Source organism: Bufo bufo, chromosome 8, assembly GCF_905171765.1.
Source record: "Bufo bufo chromosome 8, aBufBuf1.1, whole genome shotgun sequence".
Classification (NCBI taxonomy): domain Eukaryota; kingdom Metazoa; phylum Chordata; class Amphibia; order Anura; family Bufonidae; genus Bufo; species Bufo bufo.
The window spans coordinates 182126774-182147967 of record NC_053396.1 but is presented as its reverse complement, the minus strand read 5'-3'; the positions used below and the strand labels follow the sequence as shown (position 1 = coordinate 182147967).

The following is a 21194-nucleotide window of genomic DNA, read 5'->3' as shown; positions in this document are numbered from 1 at the left end:
GTGACAGAAGGACTGTCCTTCCAAAAGAGGAACACTTGGTAGGTCTGGAAATGCTTCAGTGATATATTCACAGGAGGATATTGGATAATTTTTATTTTTAGATTTTATTTTAGTGAATAATAACGCTTTTTTGGGGTTCTGTGATGCTCTACCCATGTTACTTTATGACCAGGCCAAGTGAAGAGCCAAAACACACATTGAGGTGTGTTCTCCTTTAAGAACCTACGTTCTGCCTATAACGACCTTATGAAACAGTCGCCTGTCAGTCACTGAATCACGTGACCCCCACCTCCCCACCCTCCAGTCCGGCCGGCTGCTCGTAACCTTCAAACTGTTACCGGCTGACAGCCAATCACATCTCTTCTGTCATTCACCACCACGGAGCGCACAGATGAGACACGAGCTGTGATAGGTCCATCTTACGTACCCCTCTGATTGGCTATTAGAGGAGAGTGCCTTGCGCTGTAATTCCTGGTTTTAGAAATATTATCGACACACGGGCTGAGTAGGTTATCCGTTCCCGAATACGTGCGAGGATCTAATCTCCGGTACGGTGGAGCTTTGTTTAGCGCTGGTGTTGCCCTAATCAAAGATGGCGGTCGAGGATGCTTAGTGGTTGCATGAGAGACTGAGGTGAGTTTTCTCGTGGGTTATTTTTTTGCATGGTATTTGACAGCAAATGTATCAATAGTTTGGCTCTGCTCTGCTTATTATCGTCTGGTGGTCGTGGCCCCCTGAACCTAGTGAGGTTTTAGTTTCTACTAGTTCATGTATGTGTCATGGTACCTAATGTCCCAAATCAGGCAGGACACCCCCTGCTGTAGTTCTGTAGTGTTCTGTATGCCTGTCTTATAATAAGGGTCATAGCCGAGTCCCTGTATAGCTGCAGGTTAGGGTGCATTCACACGTGGCAAGTTTTGCTGCAGAAATTTTCTGCTAGTGAAAATCCTTTCCATTCAACTGAATGGGGACGTTTGGAGGCAAGAACGTGGATTTCTGCAAGCCCCATTTAAGTCGATTTTGTAAGAAAACCTGCTGCATGTGGAGGCACCCTTAGGCCCCTTTCAGACGAGCGAGTTTCACGCAACGTGTGTCAGCGGAAGCTCCCGTCCTGACCTCCCAGCACTGCCGGGGTCGCATAGCGCATGATACTGATTTATGAAGTTACGTAACCCTTGCAGTTCTGGAATGTATTGGGTAACACTGGCAGCATTATGTCAGTGTTATACAATACATTCCAAAACTCTAAGGGTTACATAACATCATAAATCAATATAATGCTATGCGACCCCGGCAGTGCTGGGAGGTCAGGACGGTTGCTGCAGCATACTCACCATGCGAGTCCGGAGCGTGGAACTCGCTCGTCTGAAAGGGGCCTTATTGTCACCTGTATTGCATCAGTACAGATTATGGCCGCCTGTATCAGTGCGGATTATATTGATTTTTTTTTATTTTCCCTCTTTCAAACTAGAGTTACCCTGAAAAGAAGTTGCAAAACTGGAAAGAAAAACAGGTGGGGAATCTGTATATTCAGAACTGTATGGGGTGAGCCAGAAGTGAGGACCCTATTCAATATTAAAGTAGCACTTCCACGAGTGCTTCCATCGGTAGTGAAGGTAATCGTCTTACCAGTGACTGTATTTGTGAGTTATAACCTCCCCTCTGATCCTCAGCTGTGTCATGTGACCAGCATTCTGATCTCCAACTGACACAGGACTGGAAGCCAGTTACTTCTCTATTCATTCCTATGAGACTGACCGTGAGGCGCCTATAGAAATGCATAGAGAAACTGACTTCCTGTCCACACATAAGCAGCGATGGTCAGTTCACAGTGTTCGCCAGCGAACACATGCGGGCTGCCATCTTTAGTAAGGTAGACTCGCCCGTCCAGCTTACCTGTGCATCGCCGGACGGGTGAGTCTACCTTACTAAAGATGGCAGCCCGCATGTGTTCGCTGGCCATCACTGCACATAAGATGCTGTGTTATTTGCAGAGTCGGAGTGCTGGTCACATGACACAGCTGAGGATCAGAAGGGAGGTTATAACTCACAACTACAGTAACTGATAAGATTACCTTAACTACAGTTTACATCATGTACCTTTCTAACAGGTCAGTGCTACTTTAATGTGTGTTCATGAAGCAGAGAGATGCGGTAACATGGGTCACGGATACAAATCTTGGTCTTTTATAAATCCCATGTCCTAACTTTTTAATGCTTGTCCTGTATTAAAGAGGACCTTTCACCGATCCTGACATTGTGAACTAAGTATCATGACATATACCGCGGCGCCCAGGGATCTCACTGCACTTACTATTATCCCTGGGCGCCGCTCCGTTCTCCCGTTATGTCCTCCGGTATGTTCGGGAACTTGGTTATAGTAGGCGGAGTCTGCCCTTGTTCTCCTGGGCGTCTCCTTCTCCTAGGCTGTAGCGCTGGCCAATCGCAGCGCAGAGCTCACAGCCTGGGAGGATTTTTTCTCGGCCTAGTAAAGTCTATAAGTAGTTCGCTATGACATTTTATAGGTTCTCGTGAAATCCTGCCACTTGATTGTGTTGTGTAGAAGTCTGTGACTTTGTTCTGACCTCTGTTTCTTGTATTTCAGACCGAATATGTGGAGCGAGGTGGTCTTGGTGTTGCAGGGAGCGTCTCGCGTGGCGCAGGCGGTGGTGAAGATGGGCTGTGAAGAGCTGCGTGTGGCAACCACCACCACCACGTTAGGAAGCGGCATTAAGTCTCTGCAGTCAACGGCTGAGCGCTGTGTGAGCACGGTATTCACAAATATGCAGGTGACTGAAATGTGAAGGCTTATGCTGAGATATATATATATATTAAAATTGTCGTCTGATTGGGACAAATCATTTTTATAGGAAATGTCCCCTAATGGTAATTCCGAGGGATAAATCATAGAACGTGTCTTATTCTTATCCTGTTTGTGGACAAGAATAGGAATTTCTATTAGGAAAATGCAGCATGCACACAGCCAGTATTCGTACTTTTTCGGATCTGTGGTTTGTGGACCGCAAAATACGTAGTCCTGTGTATAAGGCCTAAGGGTACTTTCGCACTAGAATAACTGATCAGTTTTATCCCCATGCATTCTGAATGGACCGTAATCCGTTCAGGATGTCTTCAGTTCAGTCTTTTTCCCTTTTCAGGACAGAGATAATACCGCAGCACGCTGCGGTTTTATCGCCGTTCAAAATTCTGGAACACTTGCCGGAATGCCGGATCCGGCTTTTTTTCCCATTGACATGCATTCATGCCGGATCCGAGTGCTCCGGCAAAACGGATCCGTTTTTGCAGTCTGCGCATGCTCAGATCGCAATAAAAAAAAAAAAACATAAATGCCGGATCCGTTTTTCCAGATGACGCCAGAGAGACAGATCCGGCATTTTAATGCATTTGTCATACGGATCAGGATCCTGATCTGTCTGACAAATGCCATCAGTTGGCATAACGTTTTGACGGATCCGGCAGGCAGTTCAGGATGCCGGAATCCTCTGCCGCAAGTGTGACCGTACCCTTGGGCTCCTTTTGCATAGTTGTGTGAAGTATAACAACACCTATTATCGGTATTCCATCTATCTATCTATCTATCTATCTATCTATCTATCTATCTATCTATCTATCTATCTATCTATCTATCATGTGGAATCACTATAACTAACATCAGAAACAATAGGACACCGTCTATAGAAGTAGTACATCTTTATTCAAAACATGATCAATAAAATAATCCCAATAGTAATAGTTCAAAATTCCCAGTCCTGGATGGACACCAAAGGACTTTAGTTCCTGAATAATGGTCTAATAATGCATTAAAAAAATCAATCAACTGGTGGAAGCCGACCCCCATTTCTAATCCTAAAAATATTGCTGTAATCAGTTCACATTATTACACCCCAGTGGTAAAGCAAAAAACCATTGCTCTGGTCTTTTGGATCCTTTGGTCTGGTATAATTTCATTATTTTGTATGTATGGTGGCTGCTGGCAATACAATGTGTTAGGTGATCCCCCTGCAATGTTTTTTTGCTTTACCACTGGGGTGTAATAATGTGAACTGATGACAGCAATATTTTTATGATTAGAAATGGGGGTCGGCTTCCACCATTTTAATTTTTTCTATGCATTAGACCATTATTCAGGAACCAAAGTCCTTCTGCTGACAGTTTTTAATCTGTTACTATTGGGATTATTTTATTTTATTTTATTGATCATGTTTTGAGTATAGTTGTATGAAGTCATGAAATGCAGTCCATCCGACAGCTGCATTTTCCCAGACCGACCGCGACTGATGTGATGCATCATAGTAATCCAGCACAGCCATGGGTCTACTGTCCTGTACTCGAGTATGGGGTGTATGATGCTGTAAGTATGGGGTATAAGTCCAGTGGTTGGCTGGAGATCGCTATAGATCACTATGATGCAGCGAGTTCGGCTCCGATGAGCTGCAGTCAGTCCCGGTTGGCCGTCAGACAGACTGCGTTTCATGGACTGCACGCAGCCTAATAGTCTAGTGCATTACCAGCAGTTTGCAGTGAAGGTCCAGATGGATATTACCAGTAGGGTGGGTGGAGTCCCTCCACAAGATCCAACCAATGCAACCAGTGACAGACTGGGGACATGCCCCTAACTGGTAACACCCATCAGGACCTGCAAACTGCTAGTTATTAATTTGTAACTTCTAGGAGGAATAATAAATGATACAACATAGCTTCATAGGGATAGAGGCTCCAGAATTGTTATTACATGGGGAATATACCGTAAGTAGTTACTAATACAGACATGTTCTTTAAGGAGGCCGTGTACCTTCACTAGCTGTTGGCTGTTTGACCAAAGGTTGTTTCCCCCCTCCCCCTTTCTGCCCCCTACATGCCAGCTTGACTTTGCTAAGTGTGTATGTGCTTTCGTTGGGGAGAGGGGAGAAAGCTGCTTCCATACCCTACTGGCGGCTTATCTCCCTGCAGATCAAAAGGACCAGGCAGGACATTTAGGCTAGGTCTACACGACGACATTTGTCGCGCGACAATAAGTCGCGCAACATTTGTCTCGCAACATTTTGTTGCACCAATGTCGCGCGACAATTTTTATAATGGCAGTCTATGGTGTCGCACTGCAACATGCGACATGCTGCGACTGCGACGCAACAGTCGCAGAAAAATCCATCTCGATGGATTTTCTGCGACTGTTGCATCGCAGTCGCAGCATGTTGCATGTTGCAGTGCGACACCATAGACTGCCATTATAAAAATTGTCGCGCGACATTGGTGCAACAAAATTTCGCGCGACGAATGTCGTCGTGTAGACCTAGCCTTAGACTACTGAGCTCCACATACACATTAGATTGTGCCCCGGCCAAAAAACATCAGGTTCGACCGCCGTTATTCTAAAGTATGTGGAGCCTTTGGTCCCGTTAGTGTTTAGTACATTGACTGTTTGTCTTGAATGCTCGTAAAACATTTCAGAAGCAGGAGATGAAGACACAAAAAGTCTGATGCAGGAAAGGTTGTATAATGAATAGCTGACACATTGCATAGTAATACCTGCATGACTGTGCTCCAGGTGACGGTCACACCTGCACATTGCTAAGAAGATTGGTTTTCCGTGACATTACAAAGAACTTGTTTTAGTCCTATCGTCTACCTGACATTATTGCCATCTTCTTCTTTTTGGTTAATTCATTGATCTCTTGCCTGTTTAGGTCAGCAAGACGGATTCCAGAGAGCGCCCACAGTCTCCCGACTTTGACGCTGATTCTTGGAGCGTGATGTCAGATTTACCTCCAGCTGAAGAGGCGCCGTCTTCCCAGACAAACCCTGGGGAATGGCCAAAGAAGGGTCCAAGCGTGACTGGTATTGGGCAAGTCAGAATGTACAGCACCATTAGAGGGTTAACAGCCGATGAGATTCAGAGAGCGAGGGAGGCTAAACTACCAGGTGGCGCAGAGGATCATGGCAGACCCAAGCGACAGAAGGTGGGGGAGCACTTTTAACAAATGTCAAGTTGCCAAAATCCACGCATTGTCCGTTTTGTCTTCTCGTTACAACTTCTTCTCTCTTTTCCTTATACACTGTGTTCATTATAGGGGTTTTCCTAGATTCCACACTTATAACCTATCTATACGTCGGCATAGCTGACGTATATGACCGCAGGGATCCTGCCACTGTAATGATCAGTGGGGGTCTCTGATGGGTATGACCTGTGCTATGGATAGATAAGTGTTGATTCTAGGAAAATGCCTTCCTTTCATCTCTTTATATTTGTCCGTGTCTTGTGTAGAAATACCATTAATATTCATAGATCTAAAAGGGTTTTCTGACTTGACACGCGGGACCCCTAGCGATCAGCTGTTTAAAAAGGCACCGCAGCCTTTTCACAGCGCCATACATTGCCTTGCAGCTGTGCTTGGTATTGCAGCGCAGCCCCATTCACTTGAAGCTGAGCAGCACCTAGGCCACGTGGCCGATGGATGTGATATCACTGGCCTAGACTACGCTGCAAGAAGGTTGCGGCACTCGCAGAAGTTCCGGGGGCTTCTCAAGCAGCTGCTTAGCAGGAGTCTTGGGTGTTGAACCCCCACCGGGAACGATCTTAAAAGGTTTCTGTCACCTGAAAAATGGGTATTAAGCCGGCTGACATTAGCGATGTGCTAATGTCAGCTGAACATAACTATATTAGTGCTATCTTACTGTTTAAAGCCTTTAATGAGAAAAACTAGCTTTTATACTATGCTAATTAGCCTCTAGGAGCAGGGGGCAAGGCATGGCACCTGCTCCTAGAGGCTCCGTTTGCCCACCTCTTTTCACACCCTTCTTCTCTTGATTGACAGGCCCAGGGCAGCGCTGCTCTGCTCCCGCCGGCCGTGTCTGCAGTGTAAATCTTCTGCCGTTCAGTATTCGGCGGCTGCTGGCTTCCTCACTGCGCCGAATACTGAACGGCAGAAGATTTACACTGCAGACATGGCCGGCGGGAGGAGAGCAGCGCTGCCCTGGGCCTGTCAATCAAGAGAAGAAGGGCGTGAAAAGAGGTGGGCAAACGGAGCCTCTAGACGCAGGTGCAACGCCCCCCCCCCGCTCCTAGAGGCTAATTAGCATAGTATAAAAGTTCGTTTTCCTCAATAAAGGCTTTAGGCAGTGAGATGGCACTAATATAGTTATGTTCAGCTGACATTAGAACATCGCTAATGTCAGCTGGTTTAATACACCTTTTTCAGGTGACAGAAACCCTTTAAATATCTGCTTGCATTCAACTACCACTAGGGGGAGCTTACAAAATACTGTTTTGCTATTGAATTCAGTGAAAAAGCAGTATGCAATAAGCTCAGCCTAGTGGTGACTGCAAACAGGATTTAAATATCGATGACCTCTTCAGGATAGGTCAGCAATATCAGATTGGTAAGTGGGGGTGCGACTCCCGACACCCCCACCAATCAGGGGTTAGAAGGGGTCGCAGCGCTCGGACATGTGCTGCAGCCTCTTTACACCATGTCAGGCACAGCACCGTATATTAGTATTGCAGCTCGATCCCATTTATTCACTCACCACCACCAGGGGGTTTGGAGCTTTGTGTCAGAAAAACCGCTCCGACTGTGATACATTAAGAAATGAGTCGGCACAAAATTTATGGACATTAAGATGAAACAAAGCTAGCAAAATGGTGAGAAAATGTATTTTGAGTAACATGTGACACCCGTCCTGAAGCGTTGTCCTGATCAGAATTAAACCAATGACCCCCCGAGATGCAAGGCAGCTGCTTTCACACTTGCAGTAGCCTTTTTCGGGCAGGCTGTTCTGGAGGGGGAACAGCCTGATGGAATCGTGCTACCGCAAGACCACCCTGCCGCCGGAAGCCCACTCCGGCCCCGTTCACTATAATGTGGGCGGGACGGAGGTCTAGCTGCAGCACGGAAAACTACAGCATGCTGCGGTTTTTGTCTTATGACAAAAGTATGAAAGTAGCCTTAGACCTCATGCACACGACCGTTGTTTGGGTCCGCATCCGAGCCGCCGTTTTGGCGGACCGCAAAAAAACGGAACGATCGTGTGCATGAGGCCTTAGTCAAATGACCATAAGGGTATGGCCAAGCCACCCCGATCCACGGCAGCCAATAGCTGCACCATTTAGACCTTAAAATTGCATGCAGTAAAATCGTCCAGCCACACTGTGCGGTCATACTTGCCCTTACACTGTCCATTGATGAATGTCCTGGCTGTACAGCCCATCAAGTTTAGAGTGTAAGCTCAATGGGGCAGGGAGATGGCGCTTGACATATAGTGTGCAATTATCTATATAAAATCTGTATCCAGATCAACATATGTTGACATCACGTCTGCTGTATTCACATAGTGTGTGTGGAGTTGTTTTTTGCATGCAGAACATTGGTTCATTAAACCTTTACAGGAAGGAGCCATTATTGTTACCAATGACCGGCTAAAATAAATAAAATAATTGTGACATGAAGCGTCTGGTCTTGTTCAATTTGTCTATATAACCTACACGGCTATAGGCAATCGTAGAACATTTCTACAATAAAAACCTCTTTTGCTTCCATGACAATTTTCACATTTTAACAATCACAAATAAAACCCAAAGTGAAAAAAAAAAGCTCATTATAAACCCCATATCCATTCATTTTCTGAAATTAGGCCCAGCACGCTATGAAAATGCCACAATGTGCTATTGCATCAAAGGGAAACATTTTTTTCTTTTTTTTTTAAACAAAAAGTAAAATCTAAAAGTTAATTTATGTGCCTAAAAAAATCTGAGCTAAGCAGAGCTGAAGACACACAACCCCTCCTAAAAATGATGATGTGCAGAGTTCATACCTGCCACTTAGGGCTCGTTCAGACGACAGTGCGGCCCCTTTCATTTCAATGGGACTGCAAAAGATGCGGACAGCACGCCGTGTTCCATAGTTCTGTTCCGTGGCCCCGCAATCGCAGACAAGAATAGGCATTTCTATCATAGGCCATATGCGGTCCGCAAAATGTGTAACGCACACGGGAGGTATCCGTGTTTTTTTTGAAGATCCACAGTTTGCGGACCACAAAACACTACAGCCGCCTGAATGAGCCCTTATACTCATACTCATGTCTACGTACAGATATCGTCACATATTCACCCTGTCTAAAAATCTGCTCGGTCCCAATACCCCACATATACTCCCTGATTAGTAAATGTTGTTTGACCTGCATTTGTCCCCGATTTATGGTTCTGATTCTCCTTGAAGAGACCCAGCCGGTGTACGGAGACTTTTTCAAATTTTTTTTTTTTCATGACTTTGCTCCATGGGAAAAAAAGTAAGCCCCAACAGGGACTCTTCTTAAAGGAGAAGCGACCCATATGTAGACGGCTGTTTTGGGGTTTTTGGCCTTCCGCAGCACAGATCAGGGTCCTGGTTGGCTGGATGAGATTCTCTAGACGCAGCTCGGGGACGGGGTTACTGACTCATCGATGCGACTTAGATGATGTATGGAGATACATATTTCCAAGACTGTGAGTAAAAAGGTGGCCACCTCACCTGCTCATCCATGTATGTGGCTGCGTTCCTTATAGGACATGGCTGTAAGTGGCAACCAAAAAGATGAGGCTGCTTACAGTGGTTTATATTGAGGTTCTTGGAGACAGCTTAATGTAGCTGACTGACCTTAGCGATGTGATAATGTCAGCACTACATAACAGTGTTCTTTCACATTTTGTCCCTGCGGCCGTTCTCCTAAAAAACTTTTACAATATGCTAATGAGCCTCTAGGTGCTATGTGGGCGTAGATTCAGCACCTAGAGGCTCCGTCTACTAACCATTTATCCCACCCCGCTCCTCCATCTAGCCCGCCCCGCTCCTCTTGATTGATGTCAGAGTTCGCAGCATCGATTACGAAATCCCGCGCCTTCGCCGTCCACTTCTGTATTCGGCGCAGTGAGTGAATGACGCGCTCCTGGTGCCGGCTTCCTCACTGTGATGTAGTCGGCGCAGTGAGGAATCCGACACCAGGAGCACATCATTCACTCACTCACTCACTGCGCCGAATACAGAAGTGGACGGTGCAGGCGCGGGATTTCGTAATCGATGCTGCGAACTCTGACATCAATCAAGAGGAGCGGGGCGGGATAAATGGTTAGTAGACGGAGCCTCTAGGTGCTGAATCTACGCCCACATAGCACCTAGAGGCTCATTAGCATATTGTAAAAGTTTATTGTTTTTTTGGAGAACGGCCGCAGGAACAAAAGTATAAAGAACACTGTTATGTAGTGCTGACATTAGCGCATCGCTAATGTCAGTCAGCTACATAACAGCAATTCTGATGGTAGAAACCCTTTAACGCCTTAAAGGGGTTCTGTAGTTTGTTTTAACTGATGATCTATCCTCTGGATAGGTCATCAGCATCTGATCAGCGGGGGTCCGACACCCAGGACCCCCGCCGATCAGCTGTTTGAGAAGGAAGCGGCTCTCCAGCAGCGCCGCGGCCTTCTCACTGTTTACCGCTGGCCGAGTGACGTCACGACTTGTATCACTGGCCTGGGCGCAGCTAAGCTCTGTTCACTTGAATAGAGCTTAGCCCCGCCCAGGCCAGTTGATACTAGTCCTGACGTCACTCGGCCAGCGGTAAACAGTGAGAATGCCGCGGCGCTGCTGGAGAGCCGCTTCCTTCTCAAACAGCTGATCGGCGGGGGTCCTGGGTGTCGGACCCCAGCCGATTAGTTAAAACAAACTGTAGAACCCCTTTTAAAGCCACTTCTCTTCTGATTGGGATGGGAGGTTTTAGAAGGAAATAACTATTTAAACAGCTTGGGGGAGATGTTACCAAGCCCCATGCACCAGAAAACTGGCGCATGAACATCAAACATTTTTGCACAATTCCCTTCCTGCACTGAAATTTACAAAAAATAAAACTGACATAAATTATACCCAAAATCTAAGCCAGCTCCTAGCTGGAGTAGATTTTAGTTCTGGTGTATGGGCAGCCCAGTTGAGTGCTAGAGTTAAAGGGGTAGGCTCACATCAGGCAATGGCATTTATCAAGTAGAAAAAGTTGATACAAGGCAATTCCTAATGTATTGTGATTGTCCATATTGCCTCCTTTGCTGGCTGGATTCATTTTTCCATCACATTATACATTGGTTGTTTCCATCCATGGTTACGACCACCCTGAAATCTATCAGCAGTGGTTGCGCTTGCACACTATAGGAAAAAGTGCAGGTCTCTCTGGTGGCCGGGACCCCACTGGGAGCTCACATAGGCACGCATGCGCAGCAACTCTTGTCCCAGCCACCACTGCAGCACAGATCATAGGTGGCCAGGATGGGAGCAGCTGCGCATGCGTGCCTATGTGTCCTCCCATGGTCCCAGAGAGGCCAGCACTTTTTCCTGTATTGTGCAAGCACGACCACTGCTGCTGAATTGCTGGGTGGTCATAACCCCTGGAAATGAACAGTACATAATGTGATTGAAAAATTAGTCTAGCCAGCAAAGGAAGCAATATTGACAATCACAATACATTAGTAAGAGCCTTGTATTAACTTTGTCTGTATGATAAATGCCATTTGCTGCTGTGAGACAACCCCTTAAGTGGTACATTTGTCGAGTACCTGACACCAGCGAACCTCAAATTGAAAATACCATATAAAATGCCATTTTTAAATAATGGCACCCCTTGTCTCTGTTTATGGGCTGTCAAAGAATGCAACATAAACCAAAACCCCCAGTTATTATAGTATTGCTTCACTAATGGATCAATTATAGATAATTACATGGCAAACAAGGGAGCAGCAAGCAAAAGAAAACTCCAGTTAGATGCCAAAATCAAGTTTCTGGGTGCATTGGCTACCTTGCCCCTGTGATTTCTTGAATTTGGCACTGAGGCTAGATGCCAGGCTGCGGTCCTGTGGGCACCATCATCATTAATTATGATTTGTCTATTCACAGCTCAGTGAAAGGGCTAGAGAGAGGAAGGTGCCCGCATCTCGCATCAGTCGCATGGCAAATTTTGGGGGTAAATTTTTATTTTATTTTTTTACTTTGGTCTCATATTTTACTTGATTTACGACTTCTTAACCTTTTGACTTCCTGAACCCTACCACTCATTCAGGCTTGGCCGTTAGTCTTGGCATTGGTGCGCTGACAGAAGCGGCGAAACAGTCCCTGAGCCGAGAAAAGAAGTCAGGAGGTAAGTAACTGGACAATTTTTTATTGCTTTTTTTTTTTTTTAATACATAAAGGCAGGAATTTTTTCATACATGGTCTTCATGTGAAGCTTGCTAGAGTAAGATGTGCCTATTTTGTGAAAGGCGTGATATATATATATATATATATATTTGGCACATTTTTTTGGCCCATGCTTGTGCCCTAAACACACATTTACACAAGCTTTGAGTTGGCAGAAAAAGATGCGAAATTGGTAGCTCTTTATGCTACAGTTATGATGTGCAGCCCTTTATTAATTGCCCCCCAATATTTTTACCTTTAAAGGCTATGTACACTTTCTGGGGTATTTTAACCACCTCAGCCCCCAGTGCTTAAACACCCTGAAAGACCAGGCCACTTTTTACACTTCTGATCTACACTACTTTCACCGTTTATTGCTCGGTCATGCAACTTACCACCCAAATGAATTTTACCTCCTTTTCTTCTCACTAATAGAGCTTTCATTTGGTGGTATTTCATTGCTGCTGACATTTTTACTTTTTTTGTTATTAATCGAAATTTAACGATTTTTTTGCAAAAAAATGACATTTTTCACTTTCAGTTGTAAAATTTTGCAAAAAAAACGACATCCATATAGAAATTTTGCTCTAAATTTATAGTTCTACATGTCTTTGATAAAAAAAAAAATGTTTGGGTAAAAAAAAATGGTTTGGGTAAAAGTTATAGCGTTTACAAACTATGGTACAAAAATGTGAATTTCCGCTTTTTGAAGCAGCTCTGACTTTCTGAGCACCTGTCATGTTTCCTGAGGTTCTACAATGCCCAGACAGTACAAACACCCCACAAATGACCCCATTTCTGAAAGTACACACCCTAAGGTATTCGCTGATGGGCATAGTGAGTTCATAGAACTTTTTTTTTTTTGTCACAAGTTAGCGGAAAATGATGATTTTTTTTTTTTTTTTTTTTTTCTTACAAAGTCTCATATTCCACTAACTTGTGACAAAAAATAAAAAGTTCTATGAACTCACTATGCCCATCACGAAATACCTTGGGGTCTCTTCTTTCCAAAATGGGGTCACTTGTGGGGTAGTTATACTGCCCTGGCATTCTAGGGGCCCAAATGTGTGGTAAGGAGTTTGAAATCAAATTCAGTAAAAAATGACCTGTGAAATCCGAAAGGTGCTCTTTGGAATATGGGCCCCTTTGCCCACCTAGGCTGCAAAAAAGTGTCACACATCTGGTATCCCCGTACTCAGGAGAAGTTGAGGAATGTGTTTTGGGGTGTCTTTTTACATATACCCATGCTGGGTGAGATAAATATCTTGGTCAAATGACAACTTTGTATAAAAAAATGGGAAAAGTTGTCTTTTGCCAAGATATTTCTCTCACCCAGCATGGGTATATATAAAATGACACCCCAAAACACATTCCCCACCTTCTCCTGAGTACGGAGATACCAGATGTGTGACACTTTTTTGCAGCCTAGGTGGGCAAAGGGGCCCATATTCCAAAGAGCACCTTTCGGATTTCACTCATCATTTTTTACAGAATTTGATTTCAAACTCCTTACCACACATTTGGGCCCCTAGAATGCCAGGGCAGTATAACTACCCCACAAGTGACCCCATTTTGGAAAGAAGACACCCCAAGCTATTCCGTGAGGGGCATGGCGAGTTCCTAGAATTTTTTATTTTTTGTCACAAGTTAGTGGAAAATGATGATTTTTTTTTTTTTTTTTCATACAAAGTCTCATATTCCACTAACTTGTGACAAAAAATAAAAACTTCCATGAACTCACTATGCCCATCAGCGAATACCTTGGGGTCTCTTCTTTCCAAAATGGGGTCACTTGTGGGGTAGTTATACTGCCCTGGCATTCTAGGGGCCCAAATGTGTGGTAAGGAGTTTGAAATCAAATTCTGTAAAAAATGACGAGTGAAATCCGAAAGGTGCTCTTTGGAATATGGGCCCCTTTGCCCACCTAGGCTGCAAAAAAGTGTCACACATCTGGTATCCCCGTACTCAGGAGAAGTTGAGGAATGTGTTTTGGGGTGTCTTTTTACATATACCCATGCTGGGTGAGATAAATATCTTGGTCAAATGACAACTTTGTATAAAAAAATGGGAAAAGTTGTCTTTTGCCAAGATATTTCTCTCACCCAGCATGGGTATATGTAAAATGACACCCCAAAACACATTCCCCACCTTCTCCTGAGTACGGAGATACCAGATGTGTGACACTTTTTTGCAGCCTAGGTGGGCAAAGGGGCCCATATTCCAAAGAGCACCTTTCGGATTTCACAGGTCATTTTTTACTGAATTTGATTTCAAACTCCTTACCACACATTTGGGCCCCTAGAATGCCAGGGCAGTATAACTACCCCACAAGTGACCCCATTTTGGAAAGAAGAGACCCCAAGGTATTCGCTGATGGGCATAGTGAGTTCATGGAAATTTTTTTTTTTTGTCACAAGTTAGTGGAATAGGAGACTTTGTATGAAAAAAAAAAAAAAAAAATCATCATTGTCCACTAACTTGTGACAAAAAATAAAAAATTCTAGGAACTTGCCATGCCCCTCACGGAATACCTTGGGGTGTCTTCTTTCCAAAATGGGGTCACTTGTGGGGCAGTTATACTGCCCTGGCATTTTCCAGGGGCCCTAATGTCTGGTAAGTAGGTAAATGACCTGTGAAATCTGAAAGGTGCTCTTTGGAATGTGGGCCCCTTTGCCCAGCTAGGCTGCAAAAAAGTGTCACACATCTGGTATCTCCGTACTCAGGAGAAGGTGGGGAATGTGTTTTGTGGTGTCATTTTACATATACCCATGCTGGGTGAGAGAAATATCTTGGCAAAAGACAACTTTTCCCATTTTTTTTATACAAAGTTGGCATTTGACCAAGATATTTATCTCACCCAGCATGGGTATATGTAAAATGACACCCCAAAACATATTCCCCAACTTCTGCTGAATACGGAGATACCACATGTGTGACACTTTTTTGCAGCCTAGGTGGGCAAAGGGGCCCAAATTCCTTTTAGGAGGGCATTTTTAGACATTTGGATACCAGACTTCTTCTCACGCTTTGGGGCCCCTAAAATGCCAGGGCAGTATAAATACCCCACATGTGACCCCATTTTGGAAAGAAGACACCCCAAGGTATTCAATGAGGGGCATGGCGAGTTCATTGAAAAAAAAAAATTTTGGCACAAGTTAGCGGAAATTGATTTTTTGGATTTAGTTCTCACAAAGTCTCCCTTTCCGCTAACTTGGGACAAAAATTTCAATCTTTCATGGACTCAATATGCCCCTCAGCGAATACCTTGGGGTGTCTTCTTTCCAAAATGGTGTTATTTGTGGGGTGTTTGTACTGCCCTGGCATTTGAGGGTCTCCGCAATCATTACATGTATGCCCCGCATTAGGAGTTTCTGCTATTCTCCTTATATTGAGCATACGGGTAATGAGATTTTTTTTTTCCGTTCAGCCTCTGGGCTGAAAGAAAAAAATGAACGGCACAGATTTCTTCATTCGCATCGATCAATGTGGATGAAAAAATCTCTGCCAAAAAAAGAAAAAGGAGGGGAAAGGCGTCTGCCAGGACATAGGAGCTCCGCCCAACATCCATACCCACTTCAGCTCGTATGCCCTGGCAAACCAGATTTCTCCATTCACATCAATCGATGTGGATGAATAAATCATTGCCGGGATTTTTTTTTTTTATATATATACAAAGTGTTTGCCAAAGTATATGAACACCGCCACCTCCTCAGCTCATATGCCTCGGCAAACATATCTTTTACTGCAGAGGAGAAATCTCGTCTTGCAGCGCCGCATACACCGACTTGCGTGTAATCTGACAGCAGCACAATGCTTCTGTCCGAATGCACATCAGTGCTGCAGCTAGTCAATCGGTTGGTCCACCTGGAAGGTAAAAAAAACAAAACAAAAAAGAAAAAACCAGGCCGCAAAGCAATAACTTTATTAACTTTAGAACAGAACATATTAACTTTTTTAAACTTTTTTACTTACCGGTAATTTTTTTTTTGTTTAGTTTTTTTTACCTTTATAGAACAAACCTCTCCTTCCCCATGGGACAATGGGCAAAGCGCAAATCGCCCAAAGATGTGGCGAAGTACGTTATGCACTTTATCCCAGGTGAAAGGAGAGGTTTGCAGCAGCTAAGAGTAAAAGGGCCCTAATAGCCCTGTGTGCCTGTCCTGGTGAGATGTGATCCCTATGCTAGGTGTACCTGTGTGTGGTACTTCCGGAAACACTCTCCATAGCATAGGGCAGGGTGGTCAGCACAGTCAGGACAGAAATAGCGGGTGTCACGCCTTATTCCACTCCTGCTACAGACACGACATCTTTTTCGGGGTGACGGTTGGGTTGAGGTACCAGGAACGACACTGGGGAAATGTCGCTCGTGTAGACGGCTAACTACACTGGGGGATGGGGCCACGGAACCTCCTGGGTAAAGGAGGTTCTCGATGATCTCTTCCTGGAATTTGAGGAAAGATCGTGTTCTCCCAGCCTTACTGTAGAGAACAAAACTATTGTACAGCGCCAATTGAATTAAATATACAGACACCTTCTTATACCAGCGTCTGGTTCTGCGGGAAACTAAATACGGAGACAACATCTGGTCATTGAAGTCCACCCCTCCCATGAGCGCATTATAGTCGTGGACACAGAGGGGCTTTTCAATGACACGGGTTGCTCGCTCAATTTGGATTGTCGTGTCTGCGTGAATGGAGGAGAGCATGTAAACGTCACGCTTGTCTCTCCATTTCACCGCGAGCAGTTCTTCGTTACACAAGGCAGCCCTCTCCCCCCTTGCAAGACGGGTGGTTACAAGCCGTTGGGGGAAGCCCACGCGACTAGTTCGCGCGGTGCCACAGGCGCAAATCCGTTCTAGAAACAAATGCCTAAAGAGGGCCACACTTGTGTAAAAATTGTCCACATAAAGATGGTACCCCTTGCCGAATAAGGGTGACACCAAGTCCCAGACTGTCTTCCCACTGCTCCCCAGGTAGTCAGGGCAACCGACCGGCTCCAGGGTCTGATCTTTTCCCTCATAGACACGAAATTTGTGGGTATAGCCTGTGGCCCTTTCACAGAGCTTATACAATTTGACCCCATACCGGGCACGCTTGCTTGGGATGTACTGTTTGAAGCCAAGGCGCCCGGTAAAATGTATTAGGGACTCGTCTACGCAGATGTTTTGCTCGGGGGTATACAAATCTGCAAATTTCTGGTTGAAATGGTCTATGAGGGGCCGAATTTTGTGGAGCCGGTCAAAAGCTGGGTGGCCTCTGGGACGGGAGGTGGTGTTGTCGCTAAAATGCAGGAAACGGAGGATGGCCTCAAATCGTGCCCTGGACATAGCAGCAGAGAACATGGGCATGTGATGAATCGGGTGCGTGGACCAATATGACCGCAATTCATGCTTTTTTGTCAGGCCCATGTTGAGGAGAAGGCCCAAAAAAATTTTAATTTCGGAAACTTGGACTGGTTTCCACCGGAAAGGCTGGGCATAAAAGCTTCCCGGGTTGGCGGATATAAATTGTGTGGCATACTGGTTGGTCTCTGCCACGACTAAGTCCAAGAGCTCCGCAGTCAAGAACAGCTCAAAAAATCCCAGGGCCGAACCGATTTGAGCCGTCTCAACCCGAACTCCAGACTGGGCGGTGAAAGGGGGAACTACAGGTGCGGCTGAAGTTGGTGACTGCCAATCAGGGTTTGCCAGCACCTCAGGGATTCTAGGGGCTCTACGGGCCTGTCTTTGCGGTGGCTGCGACGGGGTAACTAGTGCACGTGCCACCGTACCAGCTTCAACTGCCCTTCTGGTGCTCGCCACGTCACCATGTTGTACGGCAGTGCTGGTACTAGGTCCAGGGAGGGCTGCGCTGCTGGTGTATGCCTCACCACGTGATCCGGCAGCGACAGCCCCACTCTGCTGCTCTTGAAGCGGATCCTGCATAACCTGTGGTCTAGCGACATGGGGCCGGGTACGCCTGGTGCTGCCAGGGACCTCCACCTCCTCGTCCGAACTTTGGGTCAGAGAGCCACTGCTTTCCACAGGTTCATATTCTGACCCGCTAGATTCATCAGATGAGGGTTCCCACTCCTCATCCGACTGGGTCAGAATCCTGTAGGCCTCTTCAGAAGAATACCCCCTGTTTGACATTTTGGACTACTAAATTTAGGGGTATTCCCTGAGACTACCCAAGAAAAAAAGCAAGCCTGTCTTACAAAGGGGAGGCTAGCGAAGTACCGGAGGCCGCTGCGGTTGATAAAAAATATCAAAACAGATTTTTTTATCGCCGCAGTGCGTGTAAAATGAATGTGCAGTGATCAAAAAATATATATTTTTTGTCACTGCGGTGGGGCGGGCGTGGGTGAACGCACGTGTGGGCGACCGATCAGGCCTGATCGGGCAAACACTGCGTTTTGGGTGGAGGGCGAACTAAAGTGACACTAATACTATTATAGATCTGACCGTGATCAGTTTTGATCACTTACAGATACTATAAAAGTACAAATGCTGATTAGCGATACGCTATTCAGCGAATAAAAGTGACTGCGGTGCGGTGGGGTGGGCGCTAACTGACGCTAACTACCTAACCAAGGGGCCTAAACTATCCCTAAAACCTAACAGCCAATACTAGTGAAAAAAAAAAAGTGACAGTTTACACTGATCACTTTTTTTCCTTTCACTGGTGATTGACAGGGGCGATCAAAGGGGTGATCAAAGGGTTAATTGGGGTGCAGGGGGGTGATCTGGGGCTAAGGTGTAGTGTTGGTGCTACTCACAGTTCAGTCTGCTCCTGTGCTGGATCCAACCGACGAAAAGGACCAGCACAGGAGCAGAGAAGCCATATAACAGATCATATTTACTAATATGATCTGTTATATGGCTTGTGATTGGATTTTTTAAAAATCGCCAGCCTGCCAGCCAATGATCGTTGCTGGCAGGCTGGTGACGAACTTGTTCTTTAACTTTTGCCGGCCCGCGATGCGCATGCGCGGGCCGGCTTGGAGCGAAATCTCGCGTCTCGCGAGATGACGCGTATATGCGTGACTGTGCGCAGCGCTGCCACCTCCGGAACGCGAATCTGCGTTAGGCGGTCCGGAGGTGGTTAAATGATTGCATTCTACTTATTTTAGGACGATTTAAGAACTATTTTTTCAGTTGGTCTTTATTAAAAATGTTCAACCATTTATGAGATACAAGGGTTCAAAATCAGTCTGTTCTGTTATTTATGAATCCCATCATCTGAAGGCTCATGTGTAGCTCTGATCTCTTAACCTCATAAGCCCTTATTTAAGCCATATTCTTATCAGTTTCATAGGAGTTGAGCTATGAGATCAGAAAAACAAACATAAGAGAGCCATCACAGGATTCAAAGAAAAAAAAAGTGACAGACTGCTTTTTAACCCCTGTTTCTCAGAAATGGCTGAATATTTTTTAATAAAGACAAATTGAAAACATTGGGGGCCATTTACGAACAGATATACGCCACTTTTGTGAAGATTTTGTCGCATGCCATGTTGCGGCAGAATCTTCGACTTCTTCCCCGCTCACTCCAGTCCTAAAACAAGAGGTTGTGGCGTGGAAGGGGCCGTCTCATTCATCATTTTCTGGTTTAGCGTAGAAAGTGGTCTGAATGTAAGACAGCAAGGAAGCTGACTTACATTTCGAATCGGCGGTGGATACGCCGAAGTTATGTAGAGGTCAGCACTAGTGTTGAACGAACTTGTGTTTTAAGTTCGGAGTCTAAAGTTCGGATTATCGAAGAATCCCGTTATGGATTCTAAATTCCGTTATGGTCCGTGGTAGCGGAATCCATAACGGGATTCTTCGACAACCCGAACTTTAGAATCCGAACTTAAAACACAAGTTCGTTCAACTCTAGTCAGCGCCTCTGCCAGCTCAGGGGCTTTTTAAGACCAGAATCTAAAACGCCAGTCTTAATAAATGTGCCCCAATATTTTTAGCCCAAATTGAGTAAAATGCAATTGGAACAAAAAAAATTTAATTACCCCGAAGGTGTCCATAGCATTTAAGACAGAACATGGAGCTCCATTCTTCAGATCTAAATAAAATCTGCTACTCTGAGCACAACTCGCTGCTGTGGGTCTACAGGATGGCTAAATGTCAAGCAGCTGGTACAAGTGACGTCACTGTATATGTGTATAGCTGGCTCTGTCCTCACACCCTCGACTGGTCAATAAATGTATATAAACTATTAGTCCCTTCTGCAGCCATTCAGCATTCGGGGTCCTGAATGTTCCACAGTATATATAACACTTTATGAAGCCCCTTTAAATCGAGTAAACCTAACACCCGTGAAAAATCTTACCTTTGAGCCAAAGCGATCTGTCGTAGAGCAGAAAGGCTTCCGTCAGATACATTTCTAGTTATTTCTGTGGCTTTATGGCCAGCGGATAGAGGTTTTGCTGTATTACAAAGACATGCCGCATCAGATTACTTTTCATGAAAGTAAATTTTAAAGGGGTTGTCAAAGTTAATGCCATTAAAAATAATTAACATATACTCGCCTGTTTCTGACCCACTTTCTAAGTGCCACGGCATGTGACTTCTGCAGCCAGTCACTGTCCTCAGCAGCAGTGGCATACATAGAGAAGTAAGGGCGCCATAGCAAGGATCAAACCAGGCCCCCCACACAGGACAGAAGGGTTTCTCCCTAAAACCCCTTTCAATGACCCTTGGGCCATTTTTCCACTGCTTCATTTGTTCCTTTAGAGGTTAGAGTCCTGACCAAGTTCACCTCCAGTAGAAGAGGAGATGATCCCAACTAAGACTGGGCCCCCTCTTGCCCTGGGCCCCATAGCAGTTGCCGCTATGGTAGTTACGCCCCTCCTCGGCAGTCTGTTCCCCTCTTTCCCTATCCTCCACCACACAATAACCTGTCTGAGATGAGCCACGGTGCTGCGAATCCTGAGTGGCTGCTAGCACCAATGAACCCAACCCAGTCTACACAGAGACTGGACATAGTCAGGGGTTGTCCCACAAAGGACTTT

General features: G+C 45.4%; 1 protein-coding gene across 2 annotated transcripts in view; it reads left to right on the top strand.

Annotated features, from left to right (window-relative positions):
• Positions 1 to 435: 435 nt before the first annotated feature.
• The window catches only part of COQ8B (coenzyme Q8B), a 55030-nt gene continuing 34271 nt past the window's right edge, over positions 436 to 21194 (top strand). Inside the window, exons 1-6 of one of the 2 annotated variants that reach the window (XM_040406176.1) lie at positions 436 to 633; positions 1472 to 1513; positions 2606 to 2789; positions 5706 to 5978; positions 11928 to 11994; positions 12091 to 12168. In XM_040406176.1, the coding sequence (XP_040262110.1) occupies positions 2613 to 2789; positions 5706 to 5978; positions 11928 to 11994; positions 12091 to 12168 (595 nt within the window). In that variant the 5' untranslated portion in view covers positions 436 to 633; positions 1472 to 1513; positions 2606 to 2612. The remainder of the gene's footprint in view (positions 634 to 1471; positions 1514 to 2605; positions 2790 to 5705; positions 5979 to 11927; positions 11995 to 12090; positions 12169 to 21194) is intronic. The other variant, XM_040406177.1, reaches the window with a different exon arrangement.